The sequence below is a fragment of the Puma concolor genome, chromosome E2 (assembly GCF_028749965.1).
Source record: "Puma concolor isolate L17-30 chromosome E2, mPumCon1.1.hap2, whole genome shotgun sequence".
NCBI lineage: Eukaryota > Metazoa > Chordata > Mammalia > Carnivora > Felidae > Puma > Puma concolor.
This window is the reverse complement of record NC_141681.1, coordinates 7,354,816-7,372,398: the sequence shown is the minus strand read 5'-3', so window position 1 is coordinate 7,372,398 and position 17,583 is coordinate 7,354,816. Positions and strand designations below refer to the sequence as shown.

Below are 17,583 nucleotides of genomic sequence, written 5' to 3'. Positions count from 1 at the left end.
CCGTGGGCGGATCACAACCAGGGGCCCAGGGTGGAGGCCAGGGGAGGGCGAGGTGGGTCCCAGCCCCCAGCTCAAAGCGGCCCAGCCCCCTTGGAGCCTGGAGTAGTTTCCTGTTAGTCCCTCCAGGAAGTCACCACAAGGCCTGCGGTGCTGCGAGGTCTTTCCTGGGCTCAGGTCCATCCCACCCTTGGCGGTCAGTCCCTGGAAGATAAAGCCCTGTGGGTCTGTCCACAGCGCTCTTGGTGGGTACATGATGTACTCACTGAAGAACAGACAACTTGACCCAGGTTAGCATAGCTTGCTGGAAAATCACCCGCTCTGAGCCAAACAGCCTTGAAAATCCACTCCTAAATCCCAGCAAAGGCAAACACAGGGAAATGGAGTGTTGAGTATTTGGGTAGCAAATTAGCTCTGAGCCCATGGAGACAGTTACACTGCCCGCCCCCACCCCCCACCCCAGACCACACACAATTTTCCATCAACTGTTGAATTCTCGGACTTTAGCTAATGGGTTTTGTTCTTCCCTAGCAAAGTTTAAAGTGTATTTATCAAACATCCTTGGTGGGCTCGGCTCAGGCCTGGTTGTGGCCCCATGCTGGGTAAATTTAGGCCCTCCAGGTGCATTGGGTCTGAGGTCTATGCTCAGCCCAGGGCTTATGCACAAGGAACGTGTGCTCTCTTTGCAAGCACGGGACACGTGTGTGTGGCACATTTAGGGAGGGCCTGGACGAGTGACCGTTTGCAATTATGCCGTCATTCTCTGAGTGCCTCGGAGCAGTGAACTTAACCTTGACCGCACACATGGGGAACCCGGAAAGTTACTGGTGTGTGGACCCCACCCCAGAGGTTCTGATCGAATTGGGCTTCAGGATGTTCAGAAGTGCCCCCGGGGGATGTTGTATCCAGCCAGGGGTGGAAAGCTCAGCCTCTGGGGGCAGAAGGGTGAACATGGCACCGGAGAGAAATCAGGGAAGACTTTTTGGAGGAGGGGGATCTGCACAGGACCACATGGGATCTCAGAAGCCACGTGGTGGTGAGGAGCCAGGGATTTATAGTCAGAGACCTGGCTTCAATTTCCAGCCCCCTCCACTTACAAGCCATGGGGTCAGGGGTAGATCATGTGACCTCTGGAAGTGTCTTTTGTCACCTGGAACTAGGAGATGGTAATGCCGGCCATTCAGACGTATCTGAGAAGGTGGTCTGTGATAGTACTTAGCGCAGTGGCACCGACAAAGGAAGCCCATTGCTGGAATTGCCTTCACTCTAATGAGCCTCCCAGTAACGTTTGGAAGCACCCAGTGTGGAGGTGCTTTAACCAGCCTCAAGGTTCTGACAAGTCCTGCTGCATAGAGGCCTAATTTCATTGTGTTTGGCCCAGCGTTTCCCACACAAATACGACATCAGTGATGCCATCGAGGCCTTTTCTCAGTGAACCCCTGTTAACAAGCATCATCCCTCCAGGCCGGTGGAGATGCTTTAGCTGCGGGTTCGGCCAAGGGCAAGGCTGATGCCGTGGGCTGGAGGTACCCGCAGACTGCAGGCGACTAGAATTCTGGGGTTTGGGATCCACCTGGGAAGTGGGCTCCCAGGGGAGCTGGATGCTGAGCCTCGTCACCTGACCAGGGACGGGCAACAGAAGTGGGGCGTGGGCCTGCCCCCAGGAGAGAGGGGGGCAGCTGGCCCCCAGGATGCAGCTAGAAGCACAGGCACTTAGTGGATCTCACGGGTGGCCCGGGGAGGCCTGCGGTGGAGGTGAACACCAAGGCCTTGTGGTATCCGTAGACTCTGACGTTTACTCATTCATCCATCACGTGTGTGTTGAATGCCCCCCTCGAGCTGGGACTGCCGCAGAAGCCTTCGAGACAGACGCTTAAGCATGGATGCCGTCTCCACCCCTCCCTGCCTTGAGACCTTGAGCAAACCACAGGCGGAGCCTCAGTTTCCTCACTCGCAGGCTGGGACATGACAGCACTAGCTCACAACACTGCCCCCGGGGGCTCCTGGGGTGGAGCCCGGGGCGCTCGGGACTGTCGCTTGCACGGTGCTCACACACCCTCTCCACCTCTCCCCGCAGCCGTGACAACTCCCCCAGCCTGAAGGAGATCCGGAACGGCTGCCAGCAGCCCTGTGACCGGAAGCCCACCTTACCTCTGCGCCTTCTGCACCCCAGCCCGGACCTGGTGTCTCAGGAAGCCACGCTGTCCGAGGCGCGGCTCAAGTCCGTGGTCGTGGCCTCCAGCGAGATCCACGTGGAGGTGGAACACACCAGCACTGCCAAGCCGGCACTGACGGCCAGCGCGGGCAATGACAGCGAGCCCAACCTCATCGACTGCCTCATGGTCAGCCCTGCCTGCAGCACCATGAGCATCGAACTGGGTCCCCAGGCCGACCGCACGCTCGGCTGCTACGTGGAAATCCTCAAGCTGCTGTGAGTGTCCTCGCCGCGCGCCTGTCACTGCCAGGGTGGGAGAGGGGAACTTGGCTGCGCGGCCGGGTGCAGCCGTGCCTGCTGGTCCGAGGCCTGCAGGGTGAGCGTGCTGAGTGTGCGTGTGTGTGTGTGTGTGTGTGTGTGCGCGCGCGTGTGTACTGAGGTGTGTGTAAACGTGACTGGGTGCCCCGGGTGCAGATTTCGGGTATGTGTGCGTCTTGAACACATGCTCTGTGCGTGAGAGTGTGTGCGTATGCGGGGGGTGTACGTAGGGTGTGTGGGCTCGTGTATGCTTGAGTATCTGGGCACGTGTGCAGGCTGTGTGCATGAGCTTGAGAACGTGTGTGTAAGCCTCTGCGTAGAGCTGCCAGGATGTCCACGAGCACATGGGTGCCCAAATGTGTCTATGAGCGTGTGAGTGGGAGGGGGTTGCCTGAGTGTGTGTGTGTGTGTGTGTGTGTGTGTGTGTGTGTGTGTGTGTCTGCATATAGAAGTGGATGTGGGATGTACATGGATCATTCTATAGGGGCCGATATGTGTGTTGAGCGTGCCTGTGTGTGTAAATGCACAGTGCCTGAGTGCCTGTAAGTGCACAGGGATGAGGGGCTGTGAGTGCACACATGTGGGTATGACCATTTGTGCACAAAGGCTGGAGTGTGTGTGTGTGTGTGTGTGTGTGTGTGTGTGTGCAGACATGCCCGTGAGCTAGCCTGTGACTATGTTTCTGTATCGTGTGATCTCTGCATGCTCTGTGTGCCTGTGTGTATTTCTCGGCAAGTCCCGGCCCCTCACCCGGCCTGGCCCGGTGGGTGGTGATGGAGTGTGGCCTGCCGATCAGCTCCGTGCAGGCCTGGCTAGTGGGAAGCAGACAGGAGACCCGGTTCTGCTGCGGTCGGTGCTGCTTCTGAGCTGGGTGCTTCGGGCCCAGTCCTCCCGCTCCCTGAGCCTCGGTTGTGCGGCTCTACAGTGAGGGGGTCTTAATATTTGACCCTTGAGGGTCTTTCCACTTCTGCCATTCACACGTGAACCACCCAGACCCACCTCAGTGTCGTGCACCTGCTTCCTGCATCCGCAGGTGAAGGAAGGGGCCCGCCTTGGTCTGGAGACCCCAGCAGATGCCTCCCCGTGTGGCTCCCATAAGGCCTGTTCTTCAGACAGAGCTTGGCCCCGCTCTCAGGACCGGGTCCCAGACCCGGCATTTCCAGGCACAACCACTGGGGGGTGGGAGGCTTTTCAGAGGGATCACGGTATGGGTACGACTGTGTGGTTACCCCCGAACAGTGCGTGGTGCCTGTCTAATGACCGGGCACCGGGGCCCCTCAATCCCGGGGGACGCCTGGCTCCTGGGCCTGGTCGGTGCTGCCGGGGTTTCACCGCGTCCCTGTGCCTACACGACTCCGCACGGCATGCTTTGTCTCTCTCACGGACGTATTGCTGCCCTGAGCGCGCTCCTGGGCTGGACAGTGCAGGACAGCCTCTCAGTCGCCTGGAGAGCCAGAGAATTGGACTGGGAGGTGCCTGGGGTTGTCCCCCATGCTGCACAACCAAGGCCTGTGGTATCTGTGTGCACACATACCTATGCATGCATGTGCACACACACACATACACACGCGTATGTTATACAGTGGCTTCTTGTGGCTTGAGAGAAGAAGATAGAATTCGAGTGCGGCAGAGGCCAGCTGAAGGCACTTCCTCTGTCCTTCCTTTGGCCCCTGAGAGGGGAGGGCGAGGCCTCCCCGGGTCCCCAGGGTCAGCGCCAGCCTCAGCATCTAGCAGCAGAGGCCAGCTGAGGGCGCAGCCACTTTTAGCGACCTCCTCACACTCCCACACCAACCGAAGGAAACTCCAGGTTCTGCTCGGAGGGCATTGCTGAGAACACACGTCCGTCTCTCTAAGGCAGGGGCAGTCCCCACTTGCTCCCAAGAGCAGAAGTCAGCCTTCCGGGGGTAGGTCAGCCGTGGCCCACGTCTCCTCCTCGCCCTGGTGGAGGCAGGGTCCCCCAGGCCAGAGACGCCCCGCGCTCTCCTCGGCCCCTTACTTCTTCTGGCTGTTTTCCACAAGCACCTGGAACCCCAGGCCTTCTGGCCCCGTCCCTGACTCCGATTTCTCATTAAGCATCAAGGGTTTGTGTTTCATCATGCAGCTGACACGTGGTTTTTTTCCTTCTTCACAAACATGCTCACGAATGCGGACTCTGTTCTGCCTGGTCTGCTTCTAGGCCTCCTGTCCGCCGTGGTTGTGTAGCCATCAGGGCGTGGCGGGGGGGGGGGGGGGGGGTGTGTCAGGTGTCGGGCGCTGCCCACCGGGAGGCGGTCCTGACCACTGCCTGGAATAGCACCTCACCCCTGCCTGAGGGTCTCCACGAAGCTGGTTTATGTTTCCAGAAGCCTTTTCACCTTGGGGTGGGACAGCGCCTCAGAACACAATTTGCACCTGCTAAACTCTTCCTGGCCCTTTCGCTTCTCTGACCCTGCTGCCTGCTTGCGTCTCTGGCCCACCCAAGGCCCTCAGACCCGCCGGACCCACAAACCCCTGCAGCTCCACGGGGTGACACGTTGGAAATGACGCAGATTCAGAGCCAGACTGCTGAGTCCAGGGCTGTGGATGCCAGGAGGGCTTGTGGCCTTGGACGAGTTACGTGTCCTCTCTGAGCTACACCTGCCTCCGGGACGTTCTCTGGGCACCTTACAGGCACAGACGCTAGGCCAGTGGGAGTTACTGCACTTTCTGGGTATAACGGGGTTTCCTCTGTTTTAAGACACCGTTGGGAGTGAGGTGCGTTCCTGATTATATAGCGCTTTGAGGGGAAGAAAGCCCCAATGAGGCATTCAGCACACAGATCGCAAGAAGCATGTGTGGTCTGAGAACTGAGGACCCGTGGCCTTCTGACTTAGCCTGCCGTGCGCTGCAGGCAGCATTCTTGGCTCCTCTGGGCCTCGGTTTTCTTGTCCGTACGGTGCGTGTCATGACGTAGGGCCTTTCTCCTGCTGGCCCGGCTCTGGTTCTTGATGAAAGTGCACTGCTGTTCCCAACTAGCACACTCCTCAGTCAGAGTTACGTGAGGGAGGGGAAGTGTAGACGATCTAATGTGGAGCGGCGCTTCTGAGCAGGGCATTGTTGGGGCCACGGGAGCCGTACTTGGAGCCGGGGCCCGGCCTGGCCCATCCACCGGAGGCGGCACTGCTCTTCCCGGAGCGTGACGGCAGCCCAGCCCAGCCCACAGCCCCGGATTACTTGCTTGTTCCCAGAGGAAGGCGTGTGCATTGTTGGAATCTGACACCTTTGAAAAGTAACATAAACCACGAGAAGTTCCCTGGAGACCCTTAAAAAGGAAAACTATTCCCAGCACAGGCCAGCCTTACCCTTTTGAGGCCCCGGGCCGGGTGGCACGACGGAAAGAATGTGGACTCGGGAGGGAAATCCGAGCAGGTTCGGGTCTATAGTAGTTTGGAGTCCACCTCTTAACCTGCTGGGCAACTGTGTCCCAACTCACGCATCTATTCGGGCATCCCGTTACCAAGTGCCCCCCCGCATGCATCCACCGGGCCAGGCTCTACGCTAAATGCCAGGGCTCCCAACTCCTCTCCTGCCCTCAGTCCCTCTGGATCTGAGTGGCGCCAACTACTGGCAGTGGTGACGTTGCCCGCCTGGGGGGGGTGGGGCGTGGACAACTGCTGCACACGGTGGGGGGCCACAGGCAAGGGGCCGCTCTTCCGTCCGGGAAGAGAAGAGAGCAGACGTGCTGAGGGAGAGGTGGGCACATCCACCCTCTCTGACCAGCTCGAATCTGGCTGTTTGTTCTTTTGCAAAAACCCGGGGTTTGGAAGAGGCCCTGGTGGGCTGGAGGTAAGCAGAAGATGCCTCATCCTCAGGGGCCTTAAGGGAAAATGCAGACAGACGTGGGGTCGTCCCGATGACTGGGAGGCGTCACTAGAACGTAGAAGGCAGGCGCTGGGGAGGGGACACGGGAACTTCAGACATCGCCCAGGGTCGTCCTGCCTGGGAAGGAGCTGCCCCAGCCAGAGGCCGCAGCTCCACTGTGCGCGCCAGGCGCGAGGTGCACGGAGGGGACCGGTCGGGGGCTTGCAAGCCCTGTCACACAAGGATGGCTGAAATGGCTTCCCACAGGCTGAGGGATGGCAGGGAGGCGGGACGTGACGGTGGGGCCAGGACCGAGTCCGTGAGCGTTGCTGGAGTCTGACACCCCCACCCCGGGGTTGGGGCCCGCGAGAGTCGGGGTTCGCGTTGGGCGCCATCCGGGCCAGTGTGCCCGGGCCTTGCGGCTTCTCAGGGCTCAGGCTGGCGCGTCAGCTCCCGTTGTGCAGCCGGGGCCACGTTCTCCCCATGCCGCGGACAAGCTCTGTGAATCGGGAGGAAATGGTATGCTGGGAGGAAGCGTCTCGTCTGCGGGGCAGCTTAGAGCTGTGCTTCCGGCGGCAGCTGTCAAGTCGGCCTGCGGCTTCACGGGGCGTAGGTCACATCTCCACCAGGCCGAAGCGGCTGGGAACCACCCTGTCCCCGTTTCCTGGGTCCGCCCCTTCACCTGCCCCCCTTGTCCCTGGTGTCACCCACCCCCAGCACAGCAAGAGAAGGGAACTTCTCAGCCGTCTGGCCTCAGACCATCCGTGCAGTGCGGCGTGAGGCGGGAGACCTGGGCCTCCTGCGCACCGACTCCAGCTTCTCCCCCTGTGAGCTCCGTGGCCTTCGGCGGCTGTCCGGCCTCTTTGGGAGCAAAGAGCCTCTCTAGAGCCAGCCCGGCCCCATTAATGCCAGGACCAAGTGTCTGGGGAGTGACACCCGGGGCTCATTGGAGGCCTGCAGGACACTTATGCTACCTCGTGTCCCTTTCCTCCCTGAGCACAGGGCAGGCCTGGCTGCCTTCTTGGGGGTGGGCAGTCAGGCCGCTTAGAGCCTGGTCGCTGATCCCCCTTCGATCCTAGGCCAGGCCGACCCTGCTCTCCGGGAGCCCATGGCAGGTGCTTTGCTGGCCACGGGGGGCCCACAGCCCACCCCTCGGGCCTGGCCAGCTTCTGGGCACCCAGCCTTTGCCCGACACACCTGCCATGTACCTCCAAACTTGTAGACCTGGGCGTTTGGAGCAGGGCCAGGCGCCGACGACAGACTTGCAACTGGCTTGGCCGAGGCGAGGGAGGAAATCTGCTGCCTTCTCCCTCCTCGTGCCTGAGGCCCCCACGCTCAGCCCCGTGTGAGCTGCCACAGTGCAGCCGGCAGGAGGCCGAGCTGAGGGCCTGGGAACACAGGTGACGCACAGTGCCCCACGGAACGGGCCTGTCGATGCCCCCTTCTGTCCAGGAACGACCCCGGGCCGGGCTGTGTTGCCCTGAAGCCCAGCGTGCGCCTCACGCCCGGCACAGCCCCAGCTCCGTGGCCTCTGACACCCACTAATTATGAGCGGTTTAAAGTCTCCTGGGAGTTTTCTCTGTTTAATGGTATTTCTACGTAGAACTTTTTTTTTTTTTTTAAGCAAAAGAATAACCAGGAGTGCCTTTCTCCCTAGAGGGAAGTGGCCTTCCTGCAGAGATGTAAGCGGGAGACGGGGTGTCATGTCGTTTGGTTGATGGAGCACGGATGTGGGAGCCCGGCTCCTGGGTTCAAGTCCCAGCTCCTACCAGCTGTGTGACGGCCGGCGCTGGCCCTCACTGAGCGTTCTCATCTATAGAATGGGGGTGGCGGGTGCATCCAGCTCAGCAGGTGTCTGGGGCACACGTGGGCCAATCCATGTGCACTTAGAATAGCCTGTGCCCACGACAAGCACCGTTACAGCATTTGCTCCTGTTTTAGAGTTTCTGGAAACCATGAATCCGGTGGGGGAGGGGGGTGGGGAGGGGTTCAGAGAGAAGACAAGCCAGACGTGAAGGTCACTGAGTCTCCCCAAAGAGCAGCACACAGGTATGGATGGGGTCAGAAGGGGTCTCCACATCCTGATGCGCATCTGACGGGCCTCTGGGCTCCCTGTGCCCAGCCACCTGGCACGCAGAGCTCGCGCCCAGCCTTGGGCACTGGAGTCCAAGGACCCCGCTGTGAATCCCGGCTCCACACTTCCTCGCCGTGTGAGCTCAGGTGGGCCTCACTGTCTCACCTGTGAGGCGGGTGTGATAGCTCTTTCACCCTTGAGTGCCCGTCCCGAGGAGCCAGGGAGCAAGTTTGTGCCCGGTGCGCGGCCTCATAAGTGCTTAACAAAGCCCCACAAAGCGGCACTGTTAGAACTCACCTCAGGCCACCAGGCATTTCTGGGGATTCTTTTCTGTGCGTGTGTTGAGTCTTTCCTCAGAGCCCCCCAGGGTGCGAGCTGGGTCCTGAAGGCTGCCGCTTTATCCCTGGCTTGTTTGCAGGAAGGCGGGGCCGGAAAGGCTCGTGCCCAGGACTCCTGTAAACCGTGTGTCGTTGGTGGGGGCCGGTGCCGGCTCCTGGGGGTGAGAAGACCGTAACTGTCGTTTGGGGTGAAGTGCAGACACACAGCATATAAACAGACACACGGTCTATCGGGAGAACGATTAGGGACAAATGTCGAGAAAGCTCCTCGGGGTGGTGGGGGGCAGAGGAGCACCGGATGATGATGAGAACTAAATGGAAACGAGTCCCAGGGCCGTAGGACCACGGTTCCGGTCTGGGTCCTTGCCTCTGCCCGGGCTGGTCCCAGCACCGTCGGCGCCTCCTGGGGGCACCGCCAGGCGTCAGTAGGGGTCCAAGTGTAGCGCCCCCTCCTGCTAGGATCCGGGCCAGACTGCACACTCAAGCTTGCAGCTGGGGACACGCACCCCACTTGACAACATTTCCTTCCACCTGGGAGTGAACCCCACACCCTGGCTGCGTCTCTCTTGTGTGTACCGGGGCCGCAGCTCAACAGTCCTCCTCTGGGCACCAGCCGTCCGCCTGGCCTGGTGCCCGGCATGGCAGGTGCAGAGATAAGACGCAGCCCCTCCCAGGGTGCGGGCACCTGGGCGCCCCGACCGTCTGCAGCTCAGGCGGGGCCGCTCCAGTGGCCTCAGTTCTTGTGTGAGGGGTAAAGCACTGGGACCTCGGAGGTGCCCGCCCGGCTTAGCACAGTCGGCGAGAACTGGCTACCCCTGGGTTTGCTTTCTGGCAGAGTCCCCCAAACCAGAGAAGTAGGGGGACCCGGGGCAGGGACAGAGGTCACAGCCCCAGAGGCACCTGAGGTCAAACCCAAACCCCCAGTTGGTGACTTGTGCAAATACGAGGCATCTCTAGGCTTTGTTTTCCTCCTGCAATATGGGTTGTTGTAATTGGGGTCTCGTGGGGCGTCTGTGAGCGTTAAACGGGACCCGTGTGAACGCTGTGGCTCCTGGTAAAGGCTGAGGCACCGCCATGTCCCACACGTTCCTTCCCCTGCCCCTGACCCGGCTGGCTCCCGGGGGGCCGGTTGTGCTGGTACGGTGTGTGGGGCACCCCTGCCGACTCCACAGCGGCCTCCAAAAGCTCTTGCTTCCTTTCTGGGGACCTCTCTCTGCGGTCACCCTGCCAGCTACTTAGCCACTCCCTGCCGGTAATACAGATTCACAGTGGGTGGTGGTCGTGGGGCCGTTTCCGTGGTCTGAGCAGTGAGTGCTCTCTCAGCACATTGCAGCTGTCATGCTCAGTCATGCCAAATGTCCCTGTTCTGGCACAGTCGGCCCCTAGGTGGGGGGGGACCCTCCAGTGCCTGGTCTCACCTGAGGCCTCAGCCAAAGCCTCAGCTGCCGTCTGTCAGAGGTGGCGAGAGCCAGGCCTGGATCTGATCTCTCATCCACCACAGCTGTGTTAGCGTGCACAGTTAACTTCTCTGAGCCTCAGTTTCCCCTCTGTCGAGTGAGGCTGATCTTCACCGTGAAGAAGAAACAGGCGAAGTTCTCGGCGTGAAGGAGTATGTGCACAACGTGCCGGCGAGGTCGCAGCTGCTGGTATCTGTTCCATTACCGTCATCATCACCGTCATTGGCAGGGACCTTTTTTTTTAGTTTATCTATTTTGAGAGAGAATGTGTGTGAGCAGGGGAGGGGTAGAGAGAGCAGGAGAGAGAGAATCCCAAGAAGGCTCCACACTGTCAACACAGAGCCCGATGTGGGGCTCACGCTCACGCACAGTGAGGTCATGACCCGAGCAGAAGTCAGACGCTCGACGGACTGAGCCACCAGGCGCCCCGAACAGTGACTGTTCAGGAGAGAAAAGCTGTCATCTGGACAGAGGAGTAGAAGTAGCTGATAAATCAGGAGGGTTGCCCCAAACTGCAAACGAATAGCATACCATTGTTATGTTTTATATGAGTAAGTCTACAAATTTGCCACCGGGTCCTGGACAAAGATGAGAACACCTCTGCGTTCCCCTCATAAGCCCCCCGGGCCAGACCGCTTGGGCGGCCGCAGCAAAATTACACAGACCGGGTGGTTTTGACGAAACCTGTTTTGAGAAACCTGTTTCCTCGCAGTTCTAGAGGCCAGAACTCTGAGATGATGGCGTGGGCGGGATGGGTTTCGTCTGAGGCCTCTCTGCTGGGCCTGCAGTCACCTACCTTCCTTCTTCCCGTGTCCTCACACAGTCTTGCCTCCGTGTGCGTGTCTGTCCCGGTCTCTTCTCGAGAGGACGCTGGTCGCACCGGGTCAGGGCCCACCCTCACTGCCTCGTCACACCTTCACTGCATCTGTGTTGCCAAACACAGACACGTTCTAAGGTGCCGGGGTTGGGATTTCAACCTGATAACTCAAAAGTCAGAAGGAACAATGATCTGGTAACCTGGGTGCAGAGGTGAGGTGGGATGAGGCCCCAGGGAGCCAGATGGCTGGCCCCTTCGGTTGCCTGAAGGAACTCTCTGGACGGGTTCTGTCTGTCAGGCTGGCAGACACCGGCCGCTCATCTTCCCAGCTCCCTGGAGGCGGGAGGTGGCTGGAGCACGGTTGGCGAGTCCCCGCCAGACCCCCGCCCCGTCCTTGGCCACAGGCCGAACCTGACTGTCGCCCCTTCTCTCTCTAGGTCGGACTACGATGACTGGAGACCGTCTCTGGCCAGCTTGCTTCAACCCATTCCGTTCCCCAAAGAGTAAGTCCCACACCGGCCTCTGACCTCAGCGGTCCACCGGTCACCCCGGGAACACCGCGGGCGGTAGTGGGAGATGGAGACGTTGGTCCTCAGCTGTGAGGCCCCTGGGGAGGCCCCCCACCTCCGAAACATGGGGAGATTACCTCATGGCAGCGACACGAGGATTCGCTGAGCCAAGCAGGCAAACAAAGCCCTCCCCACCGAGCGTCCGTGCAGGGAAGTTAGCAACTTCTGTTCTGCTTCAGGTGGGAATGGGAATACCTGTCTGTGCTCTCTCCGGTGGCCACAGCGAAAATCGGAAGATAACGCACGTGGAATTGCTCTCTGTGCCATGCCACCATATGCCGAAAGCTCTCTTATTGCGCCCATTACGATTATTAGCTTGTGTTCCACAGTGAGTTGGGCCAGAAATGGACCCTCCCCGTCTCTCTCTTGCCAGCCCTTATGCCAATATTGAACTTATCACAGGAAAATAGGGAGAAAACGGTCTAGTGGATAATGGCCTGCGGAGAAGGCTTTGTCTGAATAACCAGGCCCTAAAATGCCTCCAGGTCTCTGTTTTGACAGATGTGGAGAAGCCAGGCCTCAGGAGGCAGCTCAGGGCTCTCTCAGGAGCCGATTAACGAGCCTGTGTTTATGAAATGCGGCTCTCTGAGGGGGACATTATACCTGGTAATTGCCCCATTTGCTGGCCTGGCCCGTCCCTGGGGCCCCCAGGACTCAAGACCGGAGAAATCCGACTCCTGAGAGCCACGGCTGTCTCCAAAGAGCAGTGGCGTCACTGGCTGCACTCGCTGTCCCCATAGCCCCGGGGACACATGTGACAGTGGGCCCATGATGCAATTCGCTTGGAAAACGGTCCCCAGATGCCCCTCTGATGCACGGCGATAATTAGCACAGCCGCACCTTAATGGTGGAACAATTAGTGCACACACCTGGGTCTCCGGTGCCCGCGTGCACGTGCTCACAGACACCTGCTCAGCACCCACAGGTGTGGGACCCGGGCCGTGGGGGGCTCGGTATGCTCCCGTCGCCAGGATCCTGGCCTCGTCCAAGGAGGCCTTTGCTTCGTAGTTTCCAAGAGGGACAGAATGTCCCTGTCTCACCCTCAACCTCCTCCTTCTTCGGATCAGACGTAAAGCCGCACCGTCCCCAGAGGAAGATCTTTGGATCACTGAGGGTTTCAAAAGCCCCCTCGCTAACTGCAGTTTCCCTTTGTTTTTGTTACAGAGCCCTCGCACACGAAAAGTTCACCAAGTGAGTATTTGGCCACCTTCCTCATCACCTCCTTCCGGTGCGAATGTCCTCTGCCGCGGCCGTGCTCAGCGGCCAGCCCTCCTTCCAGCCCGTTCTCGGTCACGTGCATAGCCAGGCCTGCCCGAGGGATTTCCTGACCCCGCCAGCTCCCCCGCCCCAGCCCTCCCCCTCAGCCCCCATCACCGTCCACACAAGCCAGGACCCTGGCAATGACTCCGCCCCCACCCTGTGTCTTTCAGGGAGCTGAAGTACGTGATTCAGAGGTTTGCCGAAGACCCGCGACAAGAGGTGAGCCTCCCACTCTGCCTCTCGAAGGCACCTTGTCAGGGGCTACGGCGTGATGCCTGTGGGCCACCCTGAGCCTTCTGTGACTCTGTCGGGGCCTCTCTGTCTCCCACAGGCACTCAGAACACTGTACAAAGGCTCCTTGGCCTGGAGCATGAACACAACCGCCACTCCCCCCCCAACCCCCCCCCCACCGCTGTGATTGGGGGGTGGGGGTGCCTGGCCCATGATGTCACCCTTTTACTGTAAACTCAGGCTAACCAGAGGTGGTTTGCCACCAGCTGGCGGTTTCTTCTTGGAGCACAGGCCTTGTTAGGGGCGGGCTGGCACAGGGGCTCCCAGCCAGCTCCAGGGTAGTGCTGGTCCCTCTTGAGCCCTGCCGTTCTGACATCCGCAGGCCAGCAAAGACATCGGAGCGGGGAAGACATCTGAGCCGGGGTTCATTTCCTGGGCATGGTGGCTGAGGGCCTCTGAAGGGCCGCTCTGCCCCCCCCCCCCCGTCCCCCCGTATCTGGGCTTCAGGGAGAGGTCAGCTTTCCCCCTGAGGCTTCGTGAGCAAGGACTCGGGTGGCCTGGGTTCCTCCGTCCACTGCATCAGGGACATCAGAGACACCTGGCCTTGGTCAGGCGCTCACCCTGTGTCGGGCACCTGCGTTTTCTCCTGGAGTCCTTGCCACAACCACGAGTGGGGTCTGTCGTCAACCCCATTTAACACCAGAATTACCCTCCTTTTGGAGCTGAGTGACGTCTCCTTGGCCACGCAGCTGGTACCTGGCCAAGGCAGGGTTCAAACCCAGGGAGTCTGCCTCCAGAGCCTGTTCGGTAGGTGGGGCCAGGCAGGGCTACAGACATGAGGGGGACTCCCACTGGCCCTGCCCCGAGGAGCCCACAGCCCCCTTCTCCAGCTGCATGGATCCTGGGGTGTGATGAGGGGATCTGGCTTCTAGGTGGGGACAGACCCCCAGCAGAGTTGAGGGTTAAGGATGGGCAGAGGACGAAGGGATTCCTTCTTAACAGAGCCAGAATATATTCTCTTCCGGCCCCATAGTTCTAGAACACCTTGATTCTAAGCCCTGATTCCAAGCCCCTGCATTCCCTGGCTACAATGGGAAAAGCAGAAATGCTAGCTAGGCAGGTCTGGGCTGCGCGAAGCCATTCTTCGCTGCATGTGAAGACAGATTCCCAGAATTCCCCTGGAAAGTGAGCCTTTATTTCAAACACCAACTTTGAAGTTGAAGAATAAAAGTGGTCCCAGCTGCTTCCCAGAGCGGAGAAGCAGAGCCAAGTGCTGGGAGGAGACTTTCCGAGCCCCGCACCATACACGAGGCCCGGGGGACTGGTGAGCGAGGGGCCAGGCCGGTCTTGCGGAGGGGTGGGGTGCAGAGGCCCGGCACCGCCCCCCCCCCCTCCTCGCCAGGCCCTGCTCCAGGCTCCTCTGAACCTCTTCCTTTGATTCTGTTTCTCGTCCCCTCTCTCCCCTCCCACCTTCTGCCTCCTAAAGAAGCCGGACTTCTAAACCATTTGATACATTTGCGGAATAGAGTTGCATACTCTCGATTGGCTATTTTTTGAAGTAAACAAATTAACATTTGATATTTTTCCGACTCAGAGGGAAAGAAGTCAAAGCCCCCCCGCCCCCCGCCTCTGTTTTCTGTTCACTTGTGTGTGGGTTGTGATCAATTGAATATCTGTAAGTAAGTGGCTTTTGGCAGCAAGTTGTCCTTCCTTCACTCCTGAAGGAAATGATTGGCCACTTCTATCAGGTTTCTTCTGAGGACAGAGAGGAGGTAAGAAACAAAGGCCTTGGTTTCCCTCCCTCTCCCTCTCTCTCTCTTTCTCTCTCTTTCTGCAGCTATAGTAGGGTGGATGTGGATGGAATTTCTCCCAAACACACATACGTGTTTGCACACGCCCACCCACCCACCCACCCACATGCGGAACTCTGGGAAAGCAGTTGAGACCCAGAGAGAGCGGTGCATGTGCATGAAACCGCCCCACCCTGGACAGAGCGCCTTCCAGGGAGAGGCAAAGACTCAGAAGGTGGCTCAGAGGACACGCAGCGAGGGCAGCAGGCAGACCCCCAGTGGTGGAGGGGGCAGATGTCCTGAGAGAGCAGGACAGAGGAGGGTCAGAGAGCTCAGGGCAGAAAGCAGGATACAGGACTTAGAGGTGCAGAGAGAGAAGAGAGGAAAAAGAGCTGCCCCCTGTGCTGTGCCCGGAAAAAGGCATGGAAAAGGGGACTGAGTTGAAGCAGTAGCTTTGAGCCTGTCTCCCCCTGATCTGTCCACAGACTTGCTTCTGTTCAGAGCAGCTAACCAAGCCAGGCCTGGCCCTTCGTCCCGCAGAGCTGATGGGGAACGGCTAGTGTTCCCCAGTTTACAGATGCCACGGTTTTTCCCAACAGGCCTTCTGTGGAATTCAGTAGGAGGTCGGAGTCGCTGGAGTAGACGTTCAACTGATTTCTTAAGTGCGGGACTTGTGGGAGCTGGTCTCGTCTGTGTGATGGGACTGACTGCTGTGCCCCTTCTCTGCTGCAGGTACACTCATGCCTGCTGAGCGTGCGGGCCGGCAAAGACGGCTGGTTTCAGCTGTACAGTCCCGGAGGGGTGGCCTGTGATGATGACGGGGAGCTGTTCGCCAGCATGGTACGTGGGACGGGACCATCAGCGGGCACTGCGGGCGGGGACCGGGTTTGCCCCGCCTGATGAGCGCCAGCACTGTCCCGGTCCGGCAGTGGCCAGCCTGGGAATTTCTGGATGGCATCGGAGCCAAAGAGAAAGATGGTGGTGAAGACGGTGACCAGGAGTGTCGCTTTCTGCCTCTCACCCGAGCAGGCACCAAACCGAGGGCACGAAAGTCCTGTTCTCGCCCCATCTCACTCGGCTCCGTCGGGAGGTGACACGTAGTGTTACCCCGCTTTCCAGGCAGGCAGCAGAAGCCCGCGGCGCTCGCTGCCCAAGCTCACGCAGCTCACCGTAGTGGCAGCGTTCAGATCGAGCTGCTGAGATCAGGTCGAGCTGCTGAGGGCTCAGAGTGCTCAGAGGTTCTAGAAGGCACTGCAGACCCACCAGCTCGCCCGACCTTTGCGATGAGAAGTCAAGGTCAGGATGACCATCTCCTCCGGGAGACGAGAGGTCTGATGTCACCAGACCCACAACTGGGCACCCGCCACGATTTCCAGTACTTTCTTCGTGCCGGACACTGTGTTGGGCACCTCATGTGCCCTGTTTCTTCTCGGTCTTCAACTTCATCCATAACCACGCCTGTGCTGAGGCAGCTCCGGACAGGTGCCGTGGCTTACCTGAGGCCACACAGGCTTTCAGCCTCCAGGTCCCTCCCTTGATGGGGCCCACGCTGTCCAGAGCCTGCCCTTCCAGGGGCAGCGTGACCGTCTCCTGACGGGGGGCACAGACTGTCCTCCAGGTGGCCGGTGACCTCAGCTGTCCCTCCTGCTCGCAACACCGTCTGGGTTCTGTGACCCAGCGTGTTCCCAGCGGCGAGAAAACAGGATTCAGGGGGCCTCTCTGCTGCGCCCCCTCGTCTGTAAAACGGGGTAGAGCGCCGGCCTCTGGGATCACCAGGCGCTCGCCTGCAGCGACCGAGGCAGGGCGCCCAGCCAGGGCCTAGCGCACGGCCCGCCCAGAAGTGACAGCTGTGGCCGGTCTTCTCTCTGCTGGGCCGCCCGTCCAACAGGGCCAGCTCGCGAAGCTCTCCGCAGCGACGACAGATCCGGCGCTGCCTCTGGAAGCTTTCTTGAAAGGGACTTATTTTTAGATCGTTTTCCTTACGCGCTGGCTCTCCGCTCCTCACCCACTGCCTGACAAGTCCCTCTTGAGTGCCCTGTGCCTCCTGGAAGTGCACCCCACCTCCCCACTCACGAGGGCTCCTGTGATGTCACAGCTTCACCATGGCAACAGCCGGCGGTCCCCCACCCTGTGTGGCGGGGACTCGGTGTGCGGAAGAACCCGGGGGGCTGGCAGCTTCCCCATCTGAGAGATTGCGTCTGTGCCGGAGTTAACGACGGAGCGGAAAAGATACACGCGGAAAAGGAGGCAGGCAGCCCCTGAGAGAGCAACGCGGCGTTTCCATGGAGACACAGGGGGCAGGAGCGGTCCCCTTGATGAGGCTGCCGTTTCCAACCGTGGAAGGGCATTTGCCATTGCACAAAGGGGGAGAGCACACTAGGCATTTGGGGCCCCGGCCCTGTTGCTTGGGGTCCCCTGCCCTCGGGACCCACCTCCAGAGACACCGGAAAGAAACACCGTCGCCTTAGTGTCTGCCCCGCGTGTAGCCCAGGTGGAGCGGAATTTGCCAGTTCCTGGGTTTCTGGGGCAGGTGATCACTGAGCACCTGTGGAGCTCATAGGGCGCTTGGGAAGGGGAGGCAGGGCTCCCTACAGGTCTCTGTCCCACATGTGGTGGCACCGTATCCCCTGAACACTTACTCCCCGTCCCACCCCTGCCCTGGCAACCACTCCACTTCCCGAATCTGACACCCCAGGCCCCTTCCGTGTGCGGAATCCTACAGGATCTGTCCCTTGTGATCGGCTTACTGAGCACCACA

At 59.8% G+C, this 17,583-nt stretch overlaps 1 protein-coding gene across 2 annotated transcripts in view; it reads left to right on the top strand.

Moving 5' to 3' along the window:
* Positions 1-17,583, top strand: part of CMIP (c-Maf inducing protein) — a 233,879-nt gene that overhangs the window by 207,166 nt on the left and 9,130 nt on the right. For both annotated transcript variants that reach the window (XM_086688824.1, XM_086688825.1), the window contains exons 10-14: positions 2,075-2,428; positions 11,413-11,478; positions 12,709-12,735; positions 12,975-13,023; positions 15,558-15,665. In XM_086688824.1, coding sequence (XP_086544950.1) covers positions 2,075-2,428; positions 11,413-11,478; positions 12,709-12,735; positions 12,975-13,023; positions 15,558-15,665 — 604 coding nt within the window. The remainder of the gene's footprint in view (positions 1-2,074; positions 2,429-11,412; positions 11,479-12,708; positions 12,736-12,974; positions 13,024-15,557; positions 15,666-17,583) is intronic.